Source organism: Athene cunicularia (assembly GCF_003259725.1).
Source record: "Athene cunicularia isolate RWA chromosome 2 unlocalized genomic scaffold, athCun1 chr2_part1, whole genome shotgun sequence".
In the NCBI taxonomy this organism is placed as follows: Eukaryota; Metazoa; Chordata; class Aves; order Strigiformes; family Strigidae; genus Athene; species Athene cunicularia.
Window position 1 is genome coordinate 10,063,294 of NW_020799095.1, and position 22,444 is coordinate 10,085,737.

Consider the following 22,444-nt stretch of genomic DNA (forward strand, 5'->3'; position numbering starts at 1 on the left):
ACCAAAGTGCTCAAGTACATTAAATAACACCAAAATAAAATTAACTTGAATGCAAACTTTGAACATTTTAAAACTTTACCTGACCTACTGATTTGACAAGGTTCAATTTAAGAAAGCACTAATTCCATTTAACAGACAGCTTTTGGGGCAGGAGAGGTTAAGAATTTAAGTGTATGTCAAGCTGATGAATAGGTATTTGGAGAGCTGGACTAGCCTTCTAATAACTCATGTAAACTTCCACTGTTTGCTTTATTTTAAATACTTATAAAATCTGGTAATTGTCTCCCTGCCAGTTTTGTGGGTTTACAACTAATGAGTTTTCCTCTTAAGCAAACTAGCCATATTGAAGAAAGCAAACTCCCAAATTAGCTGTGATGTGCTGTCAAAATTTTACAGAAGAGACAAGAGCAGTGGTGGAGTTACAGTAAGACAATGCTCATTCCAAGTACTTTTAACATAGGCCCATGTAAGTAAAATATGAACTACACTGGTGGCGTAAAGCAGATTTAATTTTATTTCAAAACCAACCTGCAGTAGACCTTGAGACTCCTGTGCTCAGACACCTGTATTTTTAATGATGCTGTGGCCTGCTAAAGGAAGACTGAAAAGTTGCAGTATCTGACCAACTCACCTGTGTTTTCTTCTGACCTTCAGACAGGGCCTGCAAAGAACCATGGTCACAGAGGTGTTTCCCTGTTGCTTTGTGTAGTTTGCATACAAAAAGACATAAGAGGTTTGGGGCGGGAGAGGCGTTGGTGGGTGTTTTTTAGGGGTCAGGCTTTTGCCTCTGTAGGGGGAGTGGTTTGCTACTTGCAATTCTATGAACACAGGACAGCAAGCTGTGCTTATGAGCACTAAAAGTAAACCCTCATTTTAATTCAGGTGCAGTTGAATCATTTAAAACAATATCTGTTCTCTGTAGTAAATGTGATGTGAACTCAGATAAGTATCCAGCAGAATGTATTTCATTGTATTTTAAGATGGAAGAGACAAGTGATTCAAACATCAAGATATAGTAATTAAATAGTAAGATGACATGGTGGTTAAGTATGGATGTTTGATCTAGGGGGAAAAAAGCATGGAAGAAATAACCAGATGCTTACTGTTACTGATTTTTAACTGGATGGGACACTTACATTTTTAACTATATTTGACTATTTTTGGAGTAGCAAACAGAGAAGACAGGAATTACTTGAGGAGGAGTATGGCTGTACTAAATATGAGGCAGAATGGGTTTCTGTCTTACAGATTAATCACTGGGTGATGTCTCAGACTGCGATGGTAGGTAGTTCCACTCCTCTTTCAAAGTCCTGAGCATTACAAACTGCCACTCAGCTTTCCTGAGTTTTCATTTTACTCTATGAAGGCAAACTTTTAAGTATATGATGCCCATTTCCTCCTTCCTTTTAGATCTTGCATTTGTAGGGGGCTTGTCTCAGGAGTTTGAAGAAGCTTTAATATACTCAAAGAGTGTAGTCTCTAGTGAAAAATGTGTGTGTCCTGGGTGGTTGCCAAGTTCTTCCCAACTGCTGTGAAGAGGCAGAGATAGACCCCTGTGCTGCGGAAACTGACAGCTGCCTTGCTGCACTGTGCTTGGTGACAAATTAGTCTTCTAGTTGAGACTTTAATCCATCAATGTCAACCAATAGTGCCACACAGTGGAAGGTTTTAAACTGCCTGAGCACATGATTCCTGTTAAAGGAGGTAAGCACAGGGCACAGGCTCCTTCTATGGCTACTGTGAAAGCAGAACAACCTTGCAAAAGCTTCTAGTTGTAACAGACAGTGTTAAAACTGGAACTGTAAGCAGTCATGTCACCTTAATTTTTAAGGTCATGTGTTAGGGAACACCAGGCACTTATACAAATGTTAACTGTGATGGGGCAGTGGCGTTGCTGTGCTTCAGACTTTGGCTGACTTACTCGAGTTAGTCCCTGCCTCTGCACTTACACAACTTTTTTGCAAGGCTAACTTGCAAACACTGGAGACACACCTAGATTAATTCCACCAATTGTCTACTCCTATGCAGAATAGTAATGTGTAAGAATCCTCCAGAACTGATTTCAAACTGAAATGGAGAGATGAAGCATTGCATGTCTGCACTGCTGTTGGCTCCCTTAGTCACCTGGAGCTGGCTACTCTCAGGAAGTACAAGGCAGTTAACCTGTTGTATTTTGCTGGGAGGTGGAGGGGCTGTGAGGGGAAGGCAGCTAGGCTTCCTGAGCTACACCCCCTCGTCATTCATGAGTAACTTCTGACAAAATAGATGTACTTTTTAAAAATTATTCAACATGTAGCAAAAAAGCTTCCAGTTCAGTGCAGAAGTGCAGCTTTGTCAATATTATTGATGTTTTCCTCTATTGATTAGAATCTAGGGCTGCTTCCTCTTAACCTGGGTAGGCAGGAGAGGTTGCAGCTGAGAAAATCAAAAGCAATTTACTATTATGAGTTTGTCACTTAATAGTACTCCTTCTTTTGTTTAAACTTTACATAAAAAATGTAAATTCAATTAAAATACAGGACACTGTGTAAGACATTAAGAAAGTGTAACATGTGAAAATCAAGAATTCAAAACTAAGAAACATCCCATTCAGGTCATGGATGTATCACAGGAAGTTGACGCTAGAGCCAAGGGCAGAGCCCAGGTCTAAGCATGCACCACGGTAAACAACAGAGGAGCTGCAATAGCCCAGTTCTTCCTTGCACCCACAAGTGTTGGTGGAGAGACATGAATGGCCAACTGCATAATTCAGTACATGCAGTGTCAGGCTTGGCAGCAGAGTTTGGTCATCAGTGTAGAAAGGAGTTGTTACATCCTCCACATGCAGGGGAGTAATACCTGCAGGTTCAACTGGGCTTTGTTCCACTACAGACATTAATTCCTTCCCAGCAGTACTGGTCAAAGCACTGGGGTTCCCTGTCACCTGCTGAACAGACTTTCTGTGAAGCCAGAAAAGAAGAAACCTGTTGCTGCTGTCTGCGTTCAGCAGCTGTGGTGGGAACCTGCTGAGTGAGCCTTCTCATGAGCCCTTGGTGCAGGCATGTGCCGCTGGCACCACACACCACTTGCCTCTTAAGAGAATGCTCACTCCAACCCAAATCCTCTTTGGAAATGTTTTTGACTACAATTACACCCAGGCTTGCTTGCCATAGGCTGAAAACAGTAGCAGATTTTCATAGTGGGATAACACCATTGTCACTGTCCTTAAAAAAAAAAATCTCCCATCATCTACCTTAAATTTCCTCTTCTTAAAATACATAGAGATAACCATTAATTTTCCACTAAGTGATCTGGAATATTTTTGTTTTCCAAAATGCTTGAACTGAGGAGCCAAAAGCAAGCACATGTACAGGAAACTATTCCACAGAAGCTATTTTAAGGTGGTTAGTTTGAGCTAAATGCCACTTAAGTTTGCCTAATAAGGCAGAACACTACACATCTTTTCAGTTTTTCCTTCACAAGCATTTCCTAGTCAGCCGGCCAATCTGCTGTCTAACAGCAGGAGCAACATTATTACTGATTGTTCCAGTAAAAGAGAATAAAGGGCAAGGACTAATCTGCACATACTACCAAAGTCTCTAAGGCTGATTTGAATTCCCTACTTGAATTGCTTAGTGCAGTACTGGTTTTGTGATGAAACAGCACTAAAATAAGTAAAATTTTGCATCTTCTGATGGAAAAAGTAAAAAATACTACTACTTTTTTTTTTTTTTTTTAATCAGGGCATTCAAGATACCATGTAAGTTTTCTAAATGCAGCCTTACCTTGTAAATATTTTTATTTCAAAATGCTTCAAAAGATACTCCAAAATAGTAATGGAAAGTTTTACAGACTATCTCTAGCAAAGCCATTTATGCATTTGAGTTCTATAATTAAACAGCTTCAAGTATCAGTATACAGAAGATCCTTGGCATGCCCCTTCTTCAATAGGGGCTCGCTTACACTTGGTTTCTTCAAGAAGTGACCTGCATGTTACACAACTAGTTTAGTTATTTACTCACCTCCACCTGTAATAATTTTGCAAGTGTGGCCACTTGCTCACTCCTGAAATGTGGAAGCTTACACAATCCTATTCTGACAGAGGAAAGTGGGGGAGGATACTGCTCTCAAATGATTTTGCCTCCAGGATGGTTTCTCCCATTCTCAGGAAAGGTCTTGATCCAATGACTTTTTCCTCTAGAGTTGAAACAGTCAGTCTGGGCCACACACGGGCATGGGGCAGCCATCTCTTCTAATAATGTAGACTTAAAAATGAGTCACAGTATAGGCACAAGTACTATTCAGGCTCTCATATGACTCAACATTTTCATCAAGCAGATAAATCAAGTTGGCCCAAGCAGCTCTTCCCTTCTGCATTTGCCACCCTTCTCTTCTAGTAAGAACATCACGAGTATCTCCATACACCCTCAGCTTCAGATGACAATTAGACTACTTTTAGTATATACCAAATTTGTGATCAGTTAATACAACTGCAACTATTCACCCTGAAGTTTTTATGTGGCCTGCCACAGATAACTAGATACAAGCTTTAAATTCCAAAAGGCCATTTGTAAATTGGTAAGAAAACCTCAAGTCCACAAAGAGGAACAGACCTTTGTAACTTCTCTTGCCAACTGTGACAGCATGCTTTAATATCTTTAATTACAGAAAATTTTAAAATTTACTTTTAAGGTTAGAGATTATTTTATTTTCCATTCATCTCATTTTGTGTAACAGTTAAATTTCACACAGAAGGGTAGGTACAGATTATTTACGTCTGTTTAAATTAAGTCAAATCAAAGTCAGATACAAAATTTGAAAAGTTCATTTTAACTACACATTTGAAGTAAGCGTCTGTCTTTTTTTCTTAATTCCAGTTGCTCTGTATTCTTCTCTTTGCTTCAGATATTCTGCTTTGCATTCTTCGTAGAATAATGGATCAGAATAGCTAGAAGACAAATACATAATACTGTCTTTTATCTTGCAATATGAAACAGATATTGCATGAATAACACTCATAACTGATTTTCCTTTGACACCCAAAGAAAATTTGCCTGCCTTCCATAATAAAATACTAAGTACGTAAGCATTAAAGTTATCTTTGCAAATTAATACTGAGTTGGTCTGCCTTTGCTCATGATAATGCTCTGTTTTAAGGCATAGTCCTTTTCAAATTTCTACAGGGAAGCCATGAAGAGGAAAGGTAGAAAAAGGGAAAGCCCAAACTCTTGCTTGGCTGCACATGATTTTTCATCAGTTCCCAAATACTTGAGAATAACTGTCAGTAGATCAAAGTCATTTAACCTTAATCTCTGGTTTAACAAAAAACAAACCACCGGAAAACAAAACAACCCCCTTTCATCAACCAGTCAAACTCAAAAAATCCCCAACCCTCATTCTGGGAAATTCCAAGAATCTAACACTTCAACCTGACAGCACTGGGGACAAATTAGGACTTCCAAAAGAGACATTTCACAATCCACTGTGGTTTCAAGTTGACCTCTCTAATATCTAACAATTTCCCACTGCTGCTGTAACTGCTGTTCACAACAGCAGGCAGGACACCTTCAGGACAAAGTAAAATCTTAAAAACCAGTTCAAGAAGCAAAATTGAAACAAACTTCTCATTTCTCAGTAACAGGGTATGAAGGTGCTTCTACTGCTCACCCCATCCCCACATGTGTAATTCAGCATAGTGAATACAGGGTGAGACGTTGTCTGGACTGAACATCTACATCTGTCACCACTTAAATCAAGGAGAGTACAGCCATAGGAAGTAAATAAAATCCTGTCAGGTAGGACCCTGGCCAGCATGTTTTTTAATATAGCAAAGATGCAATTTTTAGAAAATACATCACAATCATTAACCTTGCATAATCCTTTTGAGAAGATTTAAGATTTCTATTCATTTCTACATTAGTATAAGCCATCCATCAAAAAACAAAACCTCATAAGGGACTTACTAGCCAACCAGACAGTCTTTCAGTGCTGTGTTCTCTTGCTGACACTTCACCACCATAAGGAAACCAGTTTCTTGACAGCATTTTGTAAATGCTGGGGGGGGGAGAAAAAAAGAAAACAAACTAAATTAAAGTTAGAAAAATTACAACTGGTTAAAAAAAAAATCCTCCTATGTGTATACTATTCCATATAAAAAACTTGACAGACCAGATTTGATTTGTTAATATAACCACAGTTGTCCTGGAGTCTCATACTGATTGTAAGGTCTTTGTCACTTGTTTAGCAACAAGATTTTAATTGGGATTCTCCCCTCATACCATGTAACACGTTCACACAGATACTGCTGTTGTTAATACCAACACATTTCTGAAGTTGCTCTTGCAGCAAATCCATGATTCTTGTGCCTGCTTTTCCTACGGCCTACTCAGGGCTATTGCAGTTAAACAAAAGGAAGCATGAAAAATTAGGTAAGCCAGGGTTCTTAATGGTTCCTCTACAATCAAAGCTTTTGAAATTACTGAAGCATGTTTGTATCTACAAATTAAGATGGCAGTAATGTTGACAGCAACTACTGTCTCAAAGAAATGCCACTGGCAATCGCCTCCTGTGAAGGCTCTCTTGAGACAGGAGATAAGAAACTGTGAGATCATGGTTCTTCCCTGGCGTTTCCAAAAATCTCTCCTGGGAGTGCAAGGAGAAAGACAGCAGTTTATCAGCTGGGAGTGCCAGGCTGTACTCCGTGGTGCTACAGTGCTCCAAGAAGGACTGCTGTCTTCTCTGTATCTTCTCTGCATTGTCTAGTGGCCTGTAACTGTTCTTAAATATGTCATTTCGTCAAAGTCCAAATGGCTAGTAACGAGCACTGCCCACAAAAATACTGATGATCATCTACATTTCTGGGGTTGTGATCTCTGGCATTTAAGAACAAGGGAATATAAAAGAGGAAAGAGACAATGATCTTGTCCCTTCCCAACCTGTTTCCTCAGTGAAGTGAAAGTATCCAAGGGTCTTAAGGGTCTCAAGACTTAAAAACAAGTCAGTGAGATACTGAAACAGAACAGCAAAATCATGGTTGAGGGTGTGGTTTCAATCTGGGAGTAACTAGAATTATATTATACCTCATTGTTACCAGCACCCTGTACAGATCTTTCACTAAATAACAACTCTAGATAAGAATTAGTTGTTATTACTATCAGGATATTTCAAACTGTTTTGTTATTTGGGGCCTAAGTTAGTAATCATTTGCATTTCACAGGTGGAAAAGAGAGAGAAAGCCAATTGTCCAAGATCAACCAGTAGCCAGATTAAGACCAAAGTCAAATCTACTGTGTCCCCCTCAGAGTTCCATCCATTTCTCCTCTTCTGAGCTTCTCCTGATAGTGATTTAATATCCAGCAAACCCAGGACATACAGAAATTGTTATATTCTTGCACATCTTTAGCAAAATTTACAGCTAATCCAGTAACATCAAAACTTAAAGATGCTACAAAGGGTAAATCACATTATCTATACTCATTGTATATGTACACTAAATATGTTTAGATACATTGACTACATGCATATTGAATATCATATATATATATATGCTCAATGCATTGCTCTTATTCTGTTTTGTCAAAAACCTTGTACATCATGTATTCACACCAGAATCTTCTACTTTTTGTACACAGCCATCAGGTATGTAATATCTACAGAAATAGCAATTTTTGTACCACTTCCATTCTTTAGGCTTACTGTCTCGATGTACCTTCTGAAGTCATGCTGGGCACGTGTGAGAATATGGCCACAACTGCTGAACACACCAACTGTAGCATAGTTCTGTACCTGTGCTTGTATGTTTTCAAGACAGATAGCAGAAGTTTCAGATTTGCCTACTAAGTAACTGTTGATCCGTATGATGATATAACTGCCAATACATCAAAACTTCGATAAACAAGAAAAAAAGAGATTTGTGCCTATAAAAGCAGCAGTCCTGTCCTTTGCTCCTAGAAAATACCCACTGAAATGGGCATTAAGCAATCACGGACCTCAGTGGAGCAAAATCCAACTTCTAGTAACCTGGACACTACTGGCCAGACTTTAAGGAGAAAGTGATCCAACAGCTGCAAGCAACCCCTCGGTGGGGCTGATCTGTCTGCCCACTTGCTATATTAATCAGGCTTTTGATAAAACAATTTACCAAAAAAAGTGGTGTTTGCTGAAAGTGTTGATGACAGTCTTGAACTTACATATATCTTTGCAAAACTTTACAAAGAATTGACATCTTACCTACTCTGAACATATTACTGATGAACACTTAAAGTTATACACTGATAACTCACCATATGTCACACGAAAATATACCAGCTGCAAGTATGCAAAAACCGGGTTCACATTAACCACTTAATTACCAGTTGGCAAGACAGCGTAGGTATCTATTAACAACCATACACAATTTCCAAGATCTCTTTTGGTATGTGTTTTAATTTTAGACCTAAAATCATCCAAATACACATGCACAAGTTTGAGAATACTTCTGGACAGCTGAAGTTTACAAAGCAATGTAAGCTCAGAACCACACAAGGAATGGGTTATTAGGTTATCAAAATGTTTCTTTTGGTTTTAAAAGTGAATCTGACATTTCTTCAGTTCATTCCTGAACTCTTTACATTGAATGTTCCTACATCAGCATATCAGAAAAATCATACCTATTATCACATTTCTAAAAATGTCCTTGTCTTTTCTGGGAAAAACATCAGAAGCCTTTGAAAGCTTATGGTTTGTTTAGTGACCAGTTTGATTTCTACTCTCTACAGGCACTTCCTTAAGTGCTGTGCTGGTTTTTCTGTAGTAATCATTCCTTCTGGAAGCTGTGAAGTAAAAAAAAACACTGAAGACAACAGGAGGTCCCTCTCACTTGTTAGCTCACCAGTCTTGATTGGTTAAAGGCGTGATGTCCCAGTGAACAAAACCTGAACTGCAATTGCAAGCTTTCCCTGGCTTCAGAAGGCCCCGCTTGTGGTACACGGCCAGAGACTGCTGAAAAGTAGTAAAACTGCTTCCAGCTATCTAGCTTTAGCATTGCTGATGATTAACATCAGAGGGGAAAAAAGGAGCAATTAAAGCATACTGGGCATCCTCATATGAGCACACAAAACCTGACTATCCCTCTCGCCTCTTACTTTCAGCGCTTTAAAATCCCTTTGGCAGTCACATAAAGAGTGTAGTACAAGATATGTTTAGTTATAAACATTTACTAGAAAACTTACAGGAGTCTGGAAAATGTTTTATTGTTAATTACATTCTGTCTTGCTCACATCTCTTTCATGAAACAAAACATCTCAATTCTGAGTAGCACAAAGAGTGTTAAAACTACTGGTTTGGAGACTAGTCTCACTAATAGTGCACAATAGTTACAGATATAATCTCAAACCAAGAATTCATCTCCATCTCCGTAATCTTGAAAATCACTGCTCATTCCTCACTCAAGCAATATCTGCATTGTAGACCAAAGCTTCAGGGTGCATAGCAAGATACCACAAAAGGAACGGATACACAGGATCTGATTACAAACCCATTGTAGTTTAACATTTTAGCAGCTACGAGCAGTGATCAGAACTCTAAGGAACCTGGTCTCGCACACAAATGAACCTCCTTCCTGATACACTGCACATGATACAAAGAACAATTGCTCTTTCAGAGCAGAACTGATCTTTTAGAAATCTTGTGCATCATCCAATCTTTACAACTTTAGCAAACAGCTTTCCATGACTTTACAACTTCGTGGGCTGCTATAATGTTTTCTTTCTCCTTGCAAGCAGCAAGCTACCAAAACAGAACCTCAGGCAGCAGTGAAATGACATGCAAATTTGGGCCAGTCTGCAAATCCATTGCAGACTGTGACCCAACAGAAAGAAATGTTTCAAACGAACAATAAAAGATATCCCCAAGATTTACAAACACAAGCTAAATTAAATGGGAGATGGAGCTCAACACAACAGGAGTGAAAATGCCTTGTCAGAAAGGGGGAAAAAGCTTGCCCTCCATAAAATGAACCCTGATGAGGCTTTGCCAGCACAGCTACATATGCCCATCACTGAATGCTCTATGCACAGATAAGGACAGATCCAGTACTGCGTCAATGAGCTGCAGGTGCCTACCAGTTACCACGGCAACTGGCTACGGACCCCTTGTTCACCTGCAGCAGATACAGTTCGTGACATCATATCTGACATAGGTTAGCCCCACAGGCTCTTCTCTGTGCCATAGGCTGTGTCTACGGGGATGCACATGGAGCAAAGAGCTCTCCTTGAGGCTACAGCTCAGAAACAGTTCACTGAACAGTTCATCATTGATGCAAGGCCAGATTTTGTCATCTTCTCCTCTCTCATGAAGAAAGTTTTGTGCCTCTGTTGAAAGACAAATCCCAAATCAGTTTTGGGCACAGTTCTGAGAATTTTAAGTCTCATTACTCTTTGGCCATTACAGCCACATAGAGAGATTTTAACTGCTAAAGCGAGCTTGCAATTTAATACCTTCTCTAAATCAACAAATTATGTAGCGCCAAACTGTATCTTTGCCAAGATGAAGGTCTGCTTTCAACCAAACGAAAGCTGAACAACCATATTTGAATACAGAGCAATTCAGTTTGGCCAGTTCTCACCTGCTAACTACAGCATGCTAGCGTATAGGTGATCTGCCTGTGATGGGAAGACCTCTTCGCTGCTACAATTTTCAGGGACAGACATGATTTTCTTCCACACTATTAAACCAGAGAAGGTTAAATTTAACATTCTTAATCTCAGTGTCTGCTGACCTACAAACAGTGGACCTACAAGAACACAGCACCGTATTTAAGACGCATGTGTTCTTTATGTAGCCTGCAACACCCCTCCACCCCCAAGCAGAGGTAGGCTGGTCTCTTCCCTGTGCTGCATTCAAAATGAAATGGTGGAATCGGTGTGCTGGACTGCAGAGGTTTCAATTACAGATATGTAAAGGAAAGACTTGATGAAAAAAAACCTGTAACGCCCTGCCCCAAGCATAAAAAATAAATAGGAAGTAGGGAGGAAGGGGTTGTGTGATTTATTAAAGAGCAACAACCCGCAAGCAGATTATATCTGTAATGGATTTTTTAAAGTCTTTTTTCTTACTTGAAATATTAAAAAAAAATAGATGCTTAATTACTTCTTTCTGCAAACATCAAATCTTTCCATGTGCAAAGTATGAGAAGAACAAAAAGTGTTTGGGACTTCTCTCCAGATGACCAGCTCCATGGAAACTGTGTTGATATAACAATGCCAAGGGATCATCATTATTTTCAGTGTACTAACTGTATGTAGCATGAGGCTATTTCTGAAAGTTCATTTTTTGCAGATTCAGATTATAACAATACTTGGCACTTTTGTATTGACTCATATTGCAAAATGTTATGCAATTCATATCCTAGTAGAATTGTAGTTTTATCAGTCATAATTATGTGTCTATTTTGCAGATGTTCTTGTACACAAAATAAATGAAATATTCCCCATTATCAAGATAAATTGATCTTCTTGGGTCTGGCTCTAGTTTATTTAAAGACTTTACAATTTTACTACTTAAGTGAAAGTCCTACAGAGGTGTTATCTCACCATTTATATTTTCTCAACACTTATGATACTGCTATCACACTCTTAAAATAAAAAAAAAAAAAGCTTGTATCATGATCCAGACCAGGCTTATGTTCTATTCCTGGAGTAGGTTTTTTCCTTTACACAAAAAAGGAAATAGTTTTGTCCACCATTTGGGTAATTCATTGAGCTCTACCACTGGGTGGAGAAAACATGCCCAAGTAACAATGGGGATTGGGGGGGTACACGACAGCGGAAGGAGGGGGAAACCATTCCCTTTAAAATGCAAACTAGGACAAGATTTTAAAATCTATGTTTGTGAAATGTCTACAAAGCCATTAAAATGACACAAACCATTATCAGCAATGTTTTATAGCAAAGTTGTGCTTTTAATTTTGTATTAAATTGTGACTTATTAGCTTGCTACTTTGAAGATTACTCAGTATGCACAGAACAGATTACTGGTGCATTTAATGAGCCAGAGGAAGTAGTAGGATGAACATGAAAAGATTGTTTTACATTGTAGAGTACAAGCTATTTGGTATTTCCAACACAGTACAAAAGAAAGCTTCTCTGTAGATTGATCATGGTTCAGTTAACATCACTGAATATCTAATACCTCCAACTCAATTAATTCTCACCTGATTAAGATCAGTCTGATATTCAAACTAAATCATCTATCCAGTCAAGTAGAAATCAATATTTCTGATTTTACTTTTAAATTACAATAACAAATAAAATACATGCATCGTCAGTATGCCAGCAGTAGCTTTCCTATTCTAGTCTACTATGGTATGCATAACACAGCTGATTAAAGAATTATTCTAATTTGAGCAACAATATATATAAGAGATTAATTTGAATAGAATGAGATAGCATGAAATAATTAAATGCATCTTATATAGGGCAAAGAGAAAATTGACATATAATAACCTTGATTCTTTCAAGTGAACCTCTGTTATCAGATCAAATACTTTGTCTCCACAAATATTCAGTTGCTGTAACATAAAAATAATCATATGCTTTCCATTTTCCTGCCCATCACCACCACACACACCCCTGAAAAAGCTGCTCCATTTCAGCTTTTGTAGCTCCAACATACTGCTTGGGGGCATCTGTCCTGGGGCAGATGATCAATAACATAGCAGCACACAATACAGGACTGGGCAGGAAAGATGATTCCAGGAATCCAGGAATTTTAGGGAAGGGATATTCACTGTGTTAAAGGCCTCTCCTCCTGCCCAACCTTTTCCAGGGCCCTCTCAGCACAGAAAAACAGCTTTGTCTTAAGGTATACAATGAAAACAGAGGATCCTCCAGCAGACCGCAGCATCTCTTGCACACTAGTATCAAATGCTGACGAGTCACTTGTCTCATGATTGAGTGGTGAACATATAGCAGGAAAGAACTGTCAGGAAGGCAGATAGCCCAACTGTGATCTGCAGAGGAAGAATTATTTCCCAAAAAACTAGAAACTGTTTCTCTAAACACATTGCCTTGGGGTAAAGAATACATGTTACCAATATCATAGAAACAAATCTGAAGACTGCTTTGGGGTCATTTATAGTTAGAGATAAGAAAATAACATACAGAATCCGACAAAAGGCCTGTTTGTCTCTTATACCGTCTTTCTCAGAAGCCAGTAATAACTGCTTCAGAGAAAGGTTCCAGAAAGTCTGCATTATGGAAAAACATTTTCTCAGCTGAAGTTTCTTCCTAACTCCTATCAACTGTAAGCTTGGCTTATACCTTGAAGCATATAGCTCTCACATGCCTTTCAAAAGCCTTACAATCACTTGCACAGCGGGTCTAAACCGACAAGCCTCCAAGAGATGAGGAGGAAGAAGGAGGAAAAAAACACCCAAATACCAAAAAGGCTTATGCTAGCCTGAATTCCTTCAACATGCATCTGCTCCGGCTTGCTTAAGTCCTGCTGAAGTCCCAACTATTGCAATTGTGGTTATTTGTGTCATACCATGAATGCCTTTTTCATTAGCAAGTTTTCAAAATCCTGCTGCAAAAATTAATTGGTCTCAAAGTATGCCTCAGCTGGATGTAGAATAGTCCAAAGCAGTAGGGAGGAAAGGCACTCTGTGCAGATCAAAAATGTCTGAGGGTTGGTTTTTGCTGGGAGTTGGTTGGGTTGGTCTTTTTCAGAACAATCCAGCTACTTGCTCTGTAAATGCCATCTACCGTCACTTAGAAGCAATACTCTTAAAGATCTTCATCTCTTAAATGCATAGATATTACAAGTTTCTGGGCTTGGTCAACTGCTCACACCTGGCAAGATCATTTCTCTTCTGCAATTATGGCTTAGAAGGGGCTTTTCGAATGAATATAAGAAATCAATGGCTTTTTTTAAACCTTCTGTTTCAAAAGTTATAAAAAAAATACTGGTTTTTTTATTTGTTTGTTGGGTTTTTTTAGAAACCACAATACCACACCAATTCTGAAAATGCATGTAAGACATGTAGGGATTCTCCAGCATCACTTAATTCGAAACAGAAGTCATGCTCAGCTGCTGATCTACTTTTTATTACAGAAACATTAACAGGGTTTCTATTGTTTTCAAACCCAACAATCATTAAAGACCAAATTTTGGGGAAAAAGAAAAAGGATTTTAAGAAACTAGCATCAAGGAATGACAAATAAATCCAAGAAAGCCATGAATACTGAAGACACAGTCCCATTCCTATACGATGCAGAGGCTCACACAGGGGAAATCTCTCTCACCGGACTCACTATACATGCTCTGCAGTCTAAAAGTCTACAGCAGACTGTTGGACCTTTACTTCCTAATTTCATAATGAAGTCTAAGAGACAGTGAATGAAACTGGAAAGCAGCAAGTTTAAGAAAGAGAAAAATTGTTTTGTGTTTTAAAAAAAAGCCACCAAAGACTGAGGAACACAACCAAACACAGTAATTTAAGCCAACCCAATACTTAAAACTGGTGAGAGAAATACACCTGATTTAAGTAGAGTTAAAAAATGGAGCTCTGAAAAAAACGTACACATGCAATCTCACAGTACTTTCAGCAGCTCTTAATTCTGCTGCTTGGAAAAGGACAAGTCAGCTCTCTCCAGTCTACATTTCTGTATCAGTCCTGCACCCATAAGATCTGACCAAAATTACTTCTGGAGAACAATGGGTGGAAAGATTAAAGTCAGTTTTCAGTTTTATAAGAATTCTAAATGCACACGTGAAACCTGACTAAGAGAAAGTGTTTTCCTAAGCAATCACTGAGCCAAAATAGATTATTTTTAAAAAATACACACTTTAAAATGCCAGATAGTATCTTCCTGACTATCGCTGAATCCTGATGAAATGCTGTGGTGGACATAATTTATTAGTAATATGTGTTTAGTCACCAGAATTTCAACAGAACTTGGGCTTCAACAGCAAATGAAGCTATGGCACAGATGATGCAGGGAAATACCTACTGGTTAGCTTTACTGTAGTGGTCACAAGCTTAACCTGATCTGATCCCCCCAATCCGGATTTCCAGATTTGTCAGCATTTTTTGTATGCATGTGTATACACATACATATGTGTGCATGTGTATTTTGCCCCAAACACACAGCTATAATACACTGTCACATTTATGAAGTATGTTCCGCAGCCCAGCTCTTTAACAGCTGTGAGACAGGCCCTCCTGCCTCTGACTAAGCAAGATACCCAGAGCGTAGCAGTAGAAAGAAGAGGGTTATGTCCTCAAAAGACAGGGGAGAAATAGCAAGGGCATAACTATTATGTATAAGGCTTTACAGTAACTATAGTTTGCAAGGCAAGGCAGATTTAAGTGCTCAAAGATGACAATCTGCTGGGCAAGTCAGGCAGATTTGTCAAGAAAAGTAGACTTCCTTTTCTTCCCATTGTAATTACAATAAAAAAAAATCCTTTTAAGCAAAGTAAACACACTGCTGTGAAACAGTTTACTTGGGTAAATCATGATTGGTCTACTAAAGATACTTGCTTCAGGAATGTTCTTGTCAAGTACAAGCACTGCCTTCTACATAAGGTTTCATGGAAAGTACGCCCAGTGAGCACAGCCACCTAGTTAAACTGCTGTTTTCAAACAACTGTTTTCTTTAAGACTGACTTGATCTAATTTTCCTCCTACCCTGCAGTAAGTATCCCTGACATCAAGTGTTACCATACCAGGCGCTGGAAGAGGCAGAACTGGAACAAATGCAAGTTCCCCCATGGCTACTGTCTGTCACTGCCTGCTTCTATATAAACAAGTGCATCCAACTTGAGCCGTGCAGAGTAGCCTCGCTGCTGCTTATCCTCCCTCCTCCTTCGGGAGCTGCTGAGCCACTCAGGGACAGCTGAGAAGTGAGCATAACATGATTAAAAAAAACACCAACGTCCCCCTATCTCTGTCCCATAGTGACTGACTCCTTAGCTGAACTTTAAACTTAAAAAAAAAAAATATTTACAGAAGACAGAGATTCACCGAGTGGCATAAATAGCAGTAATGTCCATCTACCACACGGTGGAGATAGAGCAGACCATTTATGTAACTCCTCAATTACACAGCTATTTCACTCTGACGCCAGCTCTAATTTACAGCATGCTGTTTCGAGGATATTTTTTTACCCCTTCAATTCAATTTACTGTATTTCCAAAAATATTATTTTTAACTCAAAGTTCCAATACCGAAGTATTATTATTATCATTAATATAATTGTTATCTCTCCCTCTTCTGAATTAACCGAAATATCCTCTAAGCAAAAGTGAAACTGTTCTTTGGCTTCCAGCTGAGCGGGATGGGGCAAGCAGAACCGGATTAAAATTTCAGGCCTTCTGGGCACTTCTACAAGGATTTAATATTACCAACAAGAATACAATATTAAAGATTTATACACTTATGCTCTTTTAAAAGAGGGTGACTTTCACTTACTTGTCACAAATCATCCCATACTCCTTCCCAACATCTCCAAAACTGGCTACCGTGCACATAACTAATTTTGCAGTATGTGTTTAATCTCTCTTTTCAAAAACTACTAGCCTTTGGTACATGCCAGTGTGAAGGTGCGGGAAGAATTCCCGCTGAATGAGGTACTATTCAGCATTTCTAAATATGACAGAACCAGAAGCACAATTTTTCAGACAAAAAAAAAAAAAAGGAAAAAAGAAAATTTTGCTGTGTTTATATTCTGAACTGTGTACTAAGGAGAGTAATTTGACCCTTTGCAATGGTGGCCACAGTGGGATAACATGTATAATTACTTTTTCAAAAGAAAGTGCATCACTGACTATGTAGGCAGTCAGAATTTCAGACTTCCCTATTCAGTTCATGATTTTCAAGAGATGAGTTTTAATGATGAGACAAGAAAGTGCACTACCAAAGCTTACCAAGATCTGGACATTTGGCAGTAACTGTATAACATTTATCTTCCATTTTCTGTAAATTGTTTTAAATAAATGAATGCAATAACTAGGTACCAGACAACAAATAATTCAGTCACCAGACTCCTGCTGTATCTTTGAAATGGTTGCCCAAAAGCTTTTTCAAATGACAAAGCACTGCACCGCAGTATTTTGTCTGGGTCTTGGAAAACTCCATGAGCTGTGAGCACTGCACACTACCCTGCAGGAACAGGGTAATTACAATGCTCCCCTCCATCAGGAACTCCCCCGTACCACATACCCTCCCCGAGCTGTTAATACACATTTTCTTCAAACTTTTCAGAGATAAACTGATGAAGGCAAGGCTCATCTAAACAATGCAAGTCCAGTAGCTTATTACAACCTTACTTAAAGAGCAGTTCCATTCTGGACCAAAAGTTTGCGCAAAGACAGTGATCAGCTCAGGTGCTTCTAAGCACAGAGGGAAAGTGATCATGGAAAGAAGGAAAAAAAAAAAAATCCTAAAACCAACCAACCCACCCCTCCCCTCTGACCTACCATGTTATTTGGTCCAACATACAGCTTCCAGGAATCACTTAGTGCCCAGGCAGATTGGGCGTGGACATCAAGCATCAGAGAGCAGGAGAAGGCAGAACTGATAACATGGAGCTCTGCTGGTCAGTTACTACTTTTGACAAGCACCAGGCTGAAGCCACAATATCATGCCCAAGCATACAGCAGATACAACCAAGCAGATGCTTCTGTGATGCTACTGGCTGTCAGAACCAAACAGTAGCAGGCCAAAGAATTATACATGTATAAGGGGTTGTAACAACAGACCTGATCCTATAAAGAAATTAAGAGATGAGGCCATTTCTCCATAGCAAAGGTTTTAATTTTGAAGACAGTATAACTAAATACCTGTAGACAGAGGATTTACAAACAAGCCTTTGACAGATCGACAAAGCAAAATAAAATGCACCAGGAACTCTCTGTCAGCTATGAAAGTCCCTCAAAAAATAACTATTTTTCAGTGTAAAGTTTAATGGACAAATGGCATAAAAATCTGTATGACACCATAGACTTTACTGGCACAAATCCAGACTTAGTTTGGTATAATGAAGCCTTGGGGACAGTGCTCTAAATTCTGATAGTCAACTGACCTCACTGTGTTCCTCAAGCTGTATGCACACATGTACTCAAGTCTGGCAGGAGGTGCTTGCTTAAGTGCATCTGTTCTTCCTGCCCCAAGTATCTTGTTTCTGATGCAAAAAGATTTTTAGAGTAATAGAGTCTCAACACTGTTATGAAAGAAACAGCAAAAATACTAACATAAATGTGGTTTCCACATTTAGAAAAAGAACTGCATTTTAAATAATTTATTTAGCAATCTTCAAACAAATATTAGCAATGCATCTGATACAAAACCACTGGCAAAGGGGACATTACAAGTTTAGACAAGGAGAAATATATACGTGGCTTTAGTTTAGAATCCACTTCCCATGGCATGAGGATACTCCCTATGAAGTATCATATGCTACACAAACAAGAACTACTCAGTCTAAAGGAGACGAATCCATAAGGCATGATGTGACAGGGGACCCCTGCACATTAGGCAGTGGTAGCTGAGGACACTAAAAATTCAAAGCGGCATTCAGTGGCGCAAACACAAGCGGAAACTGACTGAGGGTCTTAATGCTGCCATTACCATGGCTGCCTCAGCACCACTGTTACATCCCTGTGTAACCTTTTATCTTCCATGTCTACTGAGGACTGAAAGCTCTTTAGGGTATATCCTGATTTCCACGTAAGAATCTTTCCTGGCTGGGATCTCTAAGTGCTATAACTGGATGACTGCGAGTACTGTCTCCACTGGTACACTGAAATTACAAGAACATCATCTGGCTGAAAATCTTTCCTCCATTTTCTGGGTTCTGAACTAAATGAGCTTCACTCACTGAATGCAGATGTACACATGCCTCCATCACCACAGATTTGTCAGTATGTAAGTTTTTCCAAAGACTTCTCTCACCTTTATTCTGAAAGAAAAAAAAAAACCACCCAAAAGCTAGCATATGCTGTATTAATGTAAAACCCCTAGAGGGCAACTAAGCTTCAATTTCAACCTGCATAAATATTCAGCTCCTTAACTAGTTTACAGATTATGTAAACTATTTCCTTCAACCTTGTTTTTTTTCCCCTCATTTAAAAGAAATGAATCCTTTTCATTCTCAAATCACATTACTGCTGCCTATTTAGTGTAAGTTAATCACCACTGCCCAACCAGAGACTGAGTTCTCAACCCAACAAAGCTCAAATGTGTGCAAAAGAGAACAATAAAGAAAACACATGCAAGGGCCTCATTTAAACAAAGACAGAAAACAAGCATATGAAAGTCTGAAATCACTTTCTTTGCATTAAAGACCTTTAACAATACATCTTGTTTATTATTCAGCTTAGTATTAATTTATTGCATGGCATCTGTTTTCTTGTACAGCAAGCTGGTTGCAAGTCTCAGATTTATGAATTAAGTTTATACTGTTGGGATTATTTGCCTGTTTTCCCCTACATACTATGATTCAGTCTTATATATCATAAGTATTTGGTGATGCACTGAAAAAGTGATGACACAGGAAATAAGATCTCAAATTAGTTATGGAAAATAGTTTCATTTATTCTTTAGTCTTCAACTAGAGTCCAGGCCTGCTGCTAGTGGTGAAAGAAAAAAAAAAAGGGGGAAGTAACTGGGGTCATAAAAGTGAAAAACCTTCATTCAATTCCAAGTGTTCTCCCCAAATGTTAGAAGTAGTGACTGGTAACTCCAGTGTCCAGCTGCGCCTTGTTTGTAATGAAGCAGTAGGCATCAACAGCCTTTCCCCTACTTTCCACCAAATCTTGGTGGGAGCTGAAAGGCACTTACTATCCTGACAGTCCACACCTGCAGAGAACCTGCAGACACACTGATGTTTAATGTTAGAGGAGGCACTAACAAATCAATGGGACACCCAAGCAATGTGGAAGCAACCTGAAATAGGTAGGAAAAACCAGCTCAAACGAATCTTCAGCAAATACTCATGAAGCCCAAGGATTTCTATATGGCTTTTGCAGGAGATCAAATACCCTAACAAAAATTCACAGCATAGCCATCCTTGCTTTAGGCATACCAGTGCAATACCATATATGCATTAACCAGAATAGTTCTCCTTCATATATGGTCTTATCCTCATTTACATGTGTGAACAGAGACAAAAAATAACTAACAGTGGAATTCACTTGACCTAATTTTAGCCACCTAAAATTTACATGTCTCACCTAAAGCTGATTCTGGAAGTACCTTGCTGTCCTTCTCGTTGCCTTGACACAAAACAAAGAGACAGAGAGAGTGAGCGCAAGTACTTTCAGGATGCAATTAGGTCCCATTTAAGAGATTTAAAAAGGATGACTAGTTTAGACTAGACATAACTTTCAGATGACTAAAACTGGGATTAAATGTCTCCCATCCTACATGACTTAACAAAAAAATCATAAAGGAAGAGTTCAAGGAGTCTCCAAGGCTTGTGCTCCACACAAGAATCTCCTCTCTGAACACAGCAGAACAGCATGAAGCAGCTGCAGCCCCACTGGAGCTTTGAAAGAGTGCAGAAGGGAGATGAGGAGGTATTAGACACTGTTTCTTATTCAGATTCATCCCCTCTGATTGCTTAAAACATAAAAAGCTTTAAATGATCATTCTGACCTTTTGCCACAAGTCCAGCCAAGACTTAAGAGACTTGAACAGTGAACTGCTAGTTCAAAACCCACCCAAGTAAAAAGTTATTGTGCAGTCAGTCAGGATTTGAACACACAAAACAGTCATTACTACTCTATCTCTCTACATGGATGCCAACAGCACATGGCAGAACCTAAACTTTAGTACACCAACCTGTAATCAAACTTAAGACATTGACTATATTACATTAGAAACTAGGGAATTCCACCTGCTTCACATAAAGCAATTATAGTCACTGTTACAATTTACCCTTTATGTGAAATGTATCTAGGTGGACCTGAAATATGGTAATACAAACATAAATTACCTTTAAGTACTTTTAACACGCTCACAGAGGTGATTTTTTTTTTTTTGTCTTCCTTATTAGATTGGCTGAATTAGCTTTCAGGCAAGTCAGGTCACTGCAACTCAAACACTAGGGCAATGGAGATCAGTAACATCAGATCTGGAACAAACAGCACTGCACTGAGGCCACTGCTTATGCCTCAGAGCAAAAATACTTTTGTGAACTACAAGCCTTGAGTAAGATCACAAGATCAAAATTAGGTTGCACTGATAGAACTGCCTGTGAAATGTTGCATCAGTTTCCTAAACTCAGCTAGTTATCATTTAGAAAAAAACTTCATTCTGTAGTCATGCCAATCCAGTAGTTTCCCACAGACAATAATATATTTTTGTATTTAAAAATCCAACATGGAATCTTACCTTTCATTAACAATAGCAGTAATGAGACACTAATTTAATTCAGGTACATAAATGCATATTTGAATAAGTAGTTGCCTAGAAGAGAATGGAACTAGAATATTTAACTTAGGTTAAAAAATTAAAAAATCATATGCCATGTTTTCCTGAATTGATATTTAAATGGCAAGAGCAGAAGAGAAAAAGATTAGACCAGAACTATTCATCTGAATTACTAGTCTGTTGGGAAAATGCAGCTAAAGCAAAAGTTGCCAACTCTGTTAAAAATCCTCTTTCTACAGAAGTGCAAAAATTTTTTGGGGGGTTGTAATTTACTGAGTATTCTCTGCCCAACAATTAATGTTTCTCAAAAGTTTATGCACAGTCAGTAACTTGTACTTACATTAATTGAATGGCAGAGTGAAAAGGACAGATTCACTAAACAATATTCTGTTTTTAAACTGCTGGAGTTTCATAGTTACTCAACAGATGAAGCATATCAAAATGAACTTACACAATAGCCTTGCTGAAGCAAGAGGATTCTTTTCCACAGCATTCTCACTCCCCACAAAGGACTTAAAACTTTCTCAAGCTGTTTTAAATGTATAAAATACAAAAATTTCCACTACATACCATGTATGTGCTTTATATTTTCAAACTAGTTAAATTAGGAATAGTTTGCAAAAGTATGAGGGCACCTCTATTACAGAGACAGCTGAAGAACCATTAGTACTATTACTCAACAGTAATGAAGCATCATTAGATGTAGATAATATAAAATATTTTAAACACAGGACATTGCATAGAAGTCACTGAAGACACCATAGAAGCTCTAAGCTCTGTCAGTACCCTGTTAAAGATTATTAGTTAGTTAATTAGTAGTTAAATCTGTGGTTATATAACCCCAAACAGTACACATTCTTTTACAGTCATCTTTCCCATATTCTGTGAGAGACAATGGTAAGTTTCTGATCATTGACTAGATATATGTCAAAGCCTACATTAAGGTAATAATGCAGAACAGTGCCTTAAAATAATGTAAGAATGTAAACATTATGGCCTGGCAGAATCTTACCCTGAACTCCTGGCAGGCAGAAGGAATATGCCCATTTG

General features: G+C 38.5%; 1 protein-coding gene across 2 annotated transcripts in view; it reads right to left on the minus strand.

The window, feature by feature from the left end:
- CMC1 (C-X9-C motif containing 1) overlaps positions 1 to 22,444 on the minus strand; it is a 40,911-nt gene that overhangs the window by 4,778 nt on the left and 13,689 nt on the right. For both annotated transcript variants that reach the window (XM_026841941.1, XM_026841940.1), the window contains exons 2-3: positions 5,943 to 6,033; positions 4,002 to 4,927 (exon numbers count right to left, since the gene is read on the minus strand). In XM_026841941.1, the coding sequence (XP_026697742.1) occupies positions 4,813 to 4,927; positions 5,943 to 6,033 (206 nt within the window). In that variant the 3' untranslated portion in view covers positions 4,002 to 4,812. The remainder of the gene's footprint in view (positions 1 to 4,001; positions 4,928 to 5,942; positions 6,034 to 22,444) is intronic.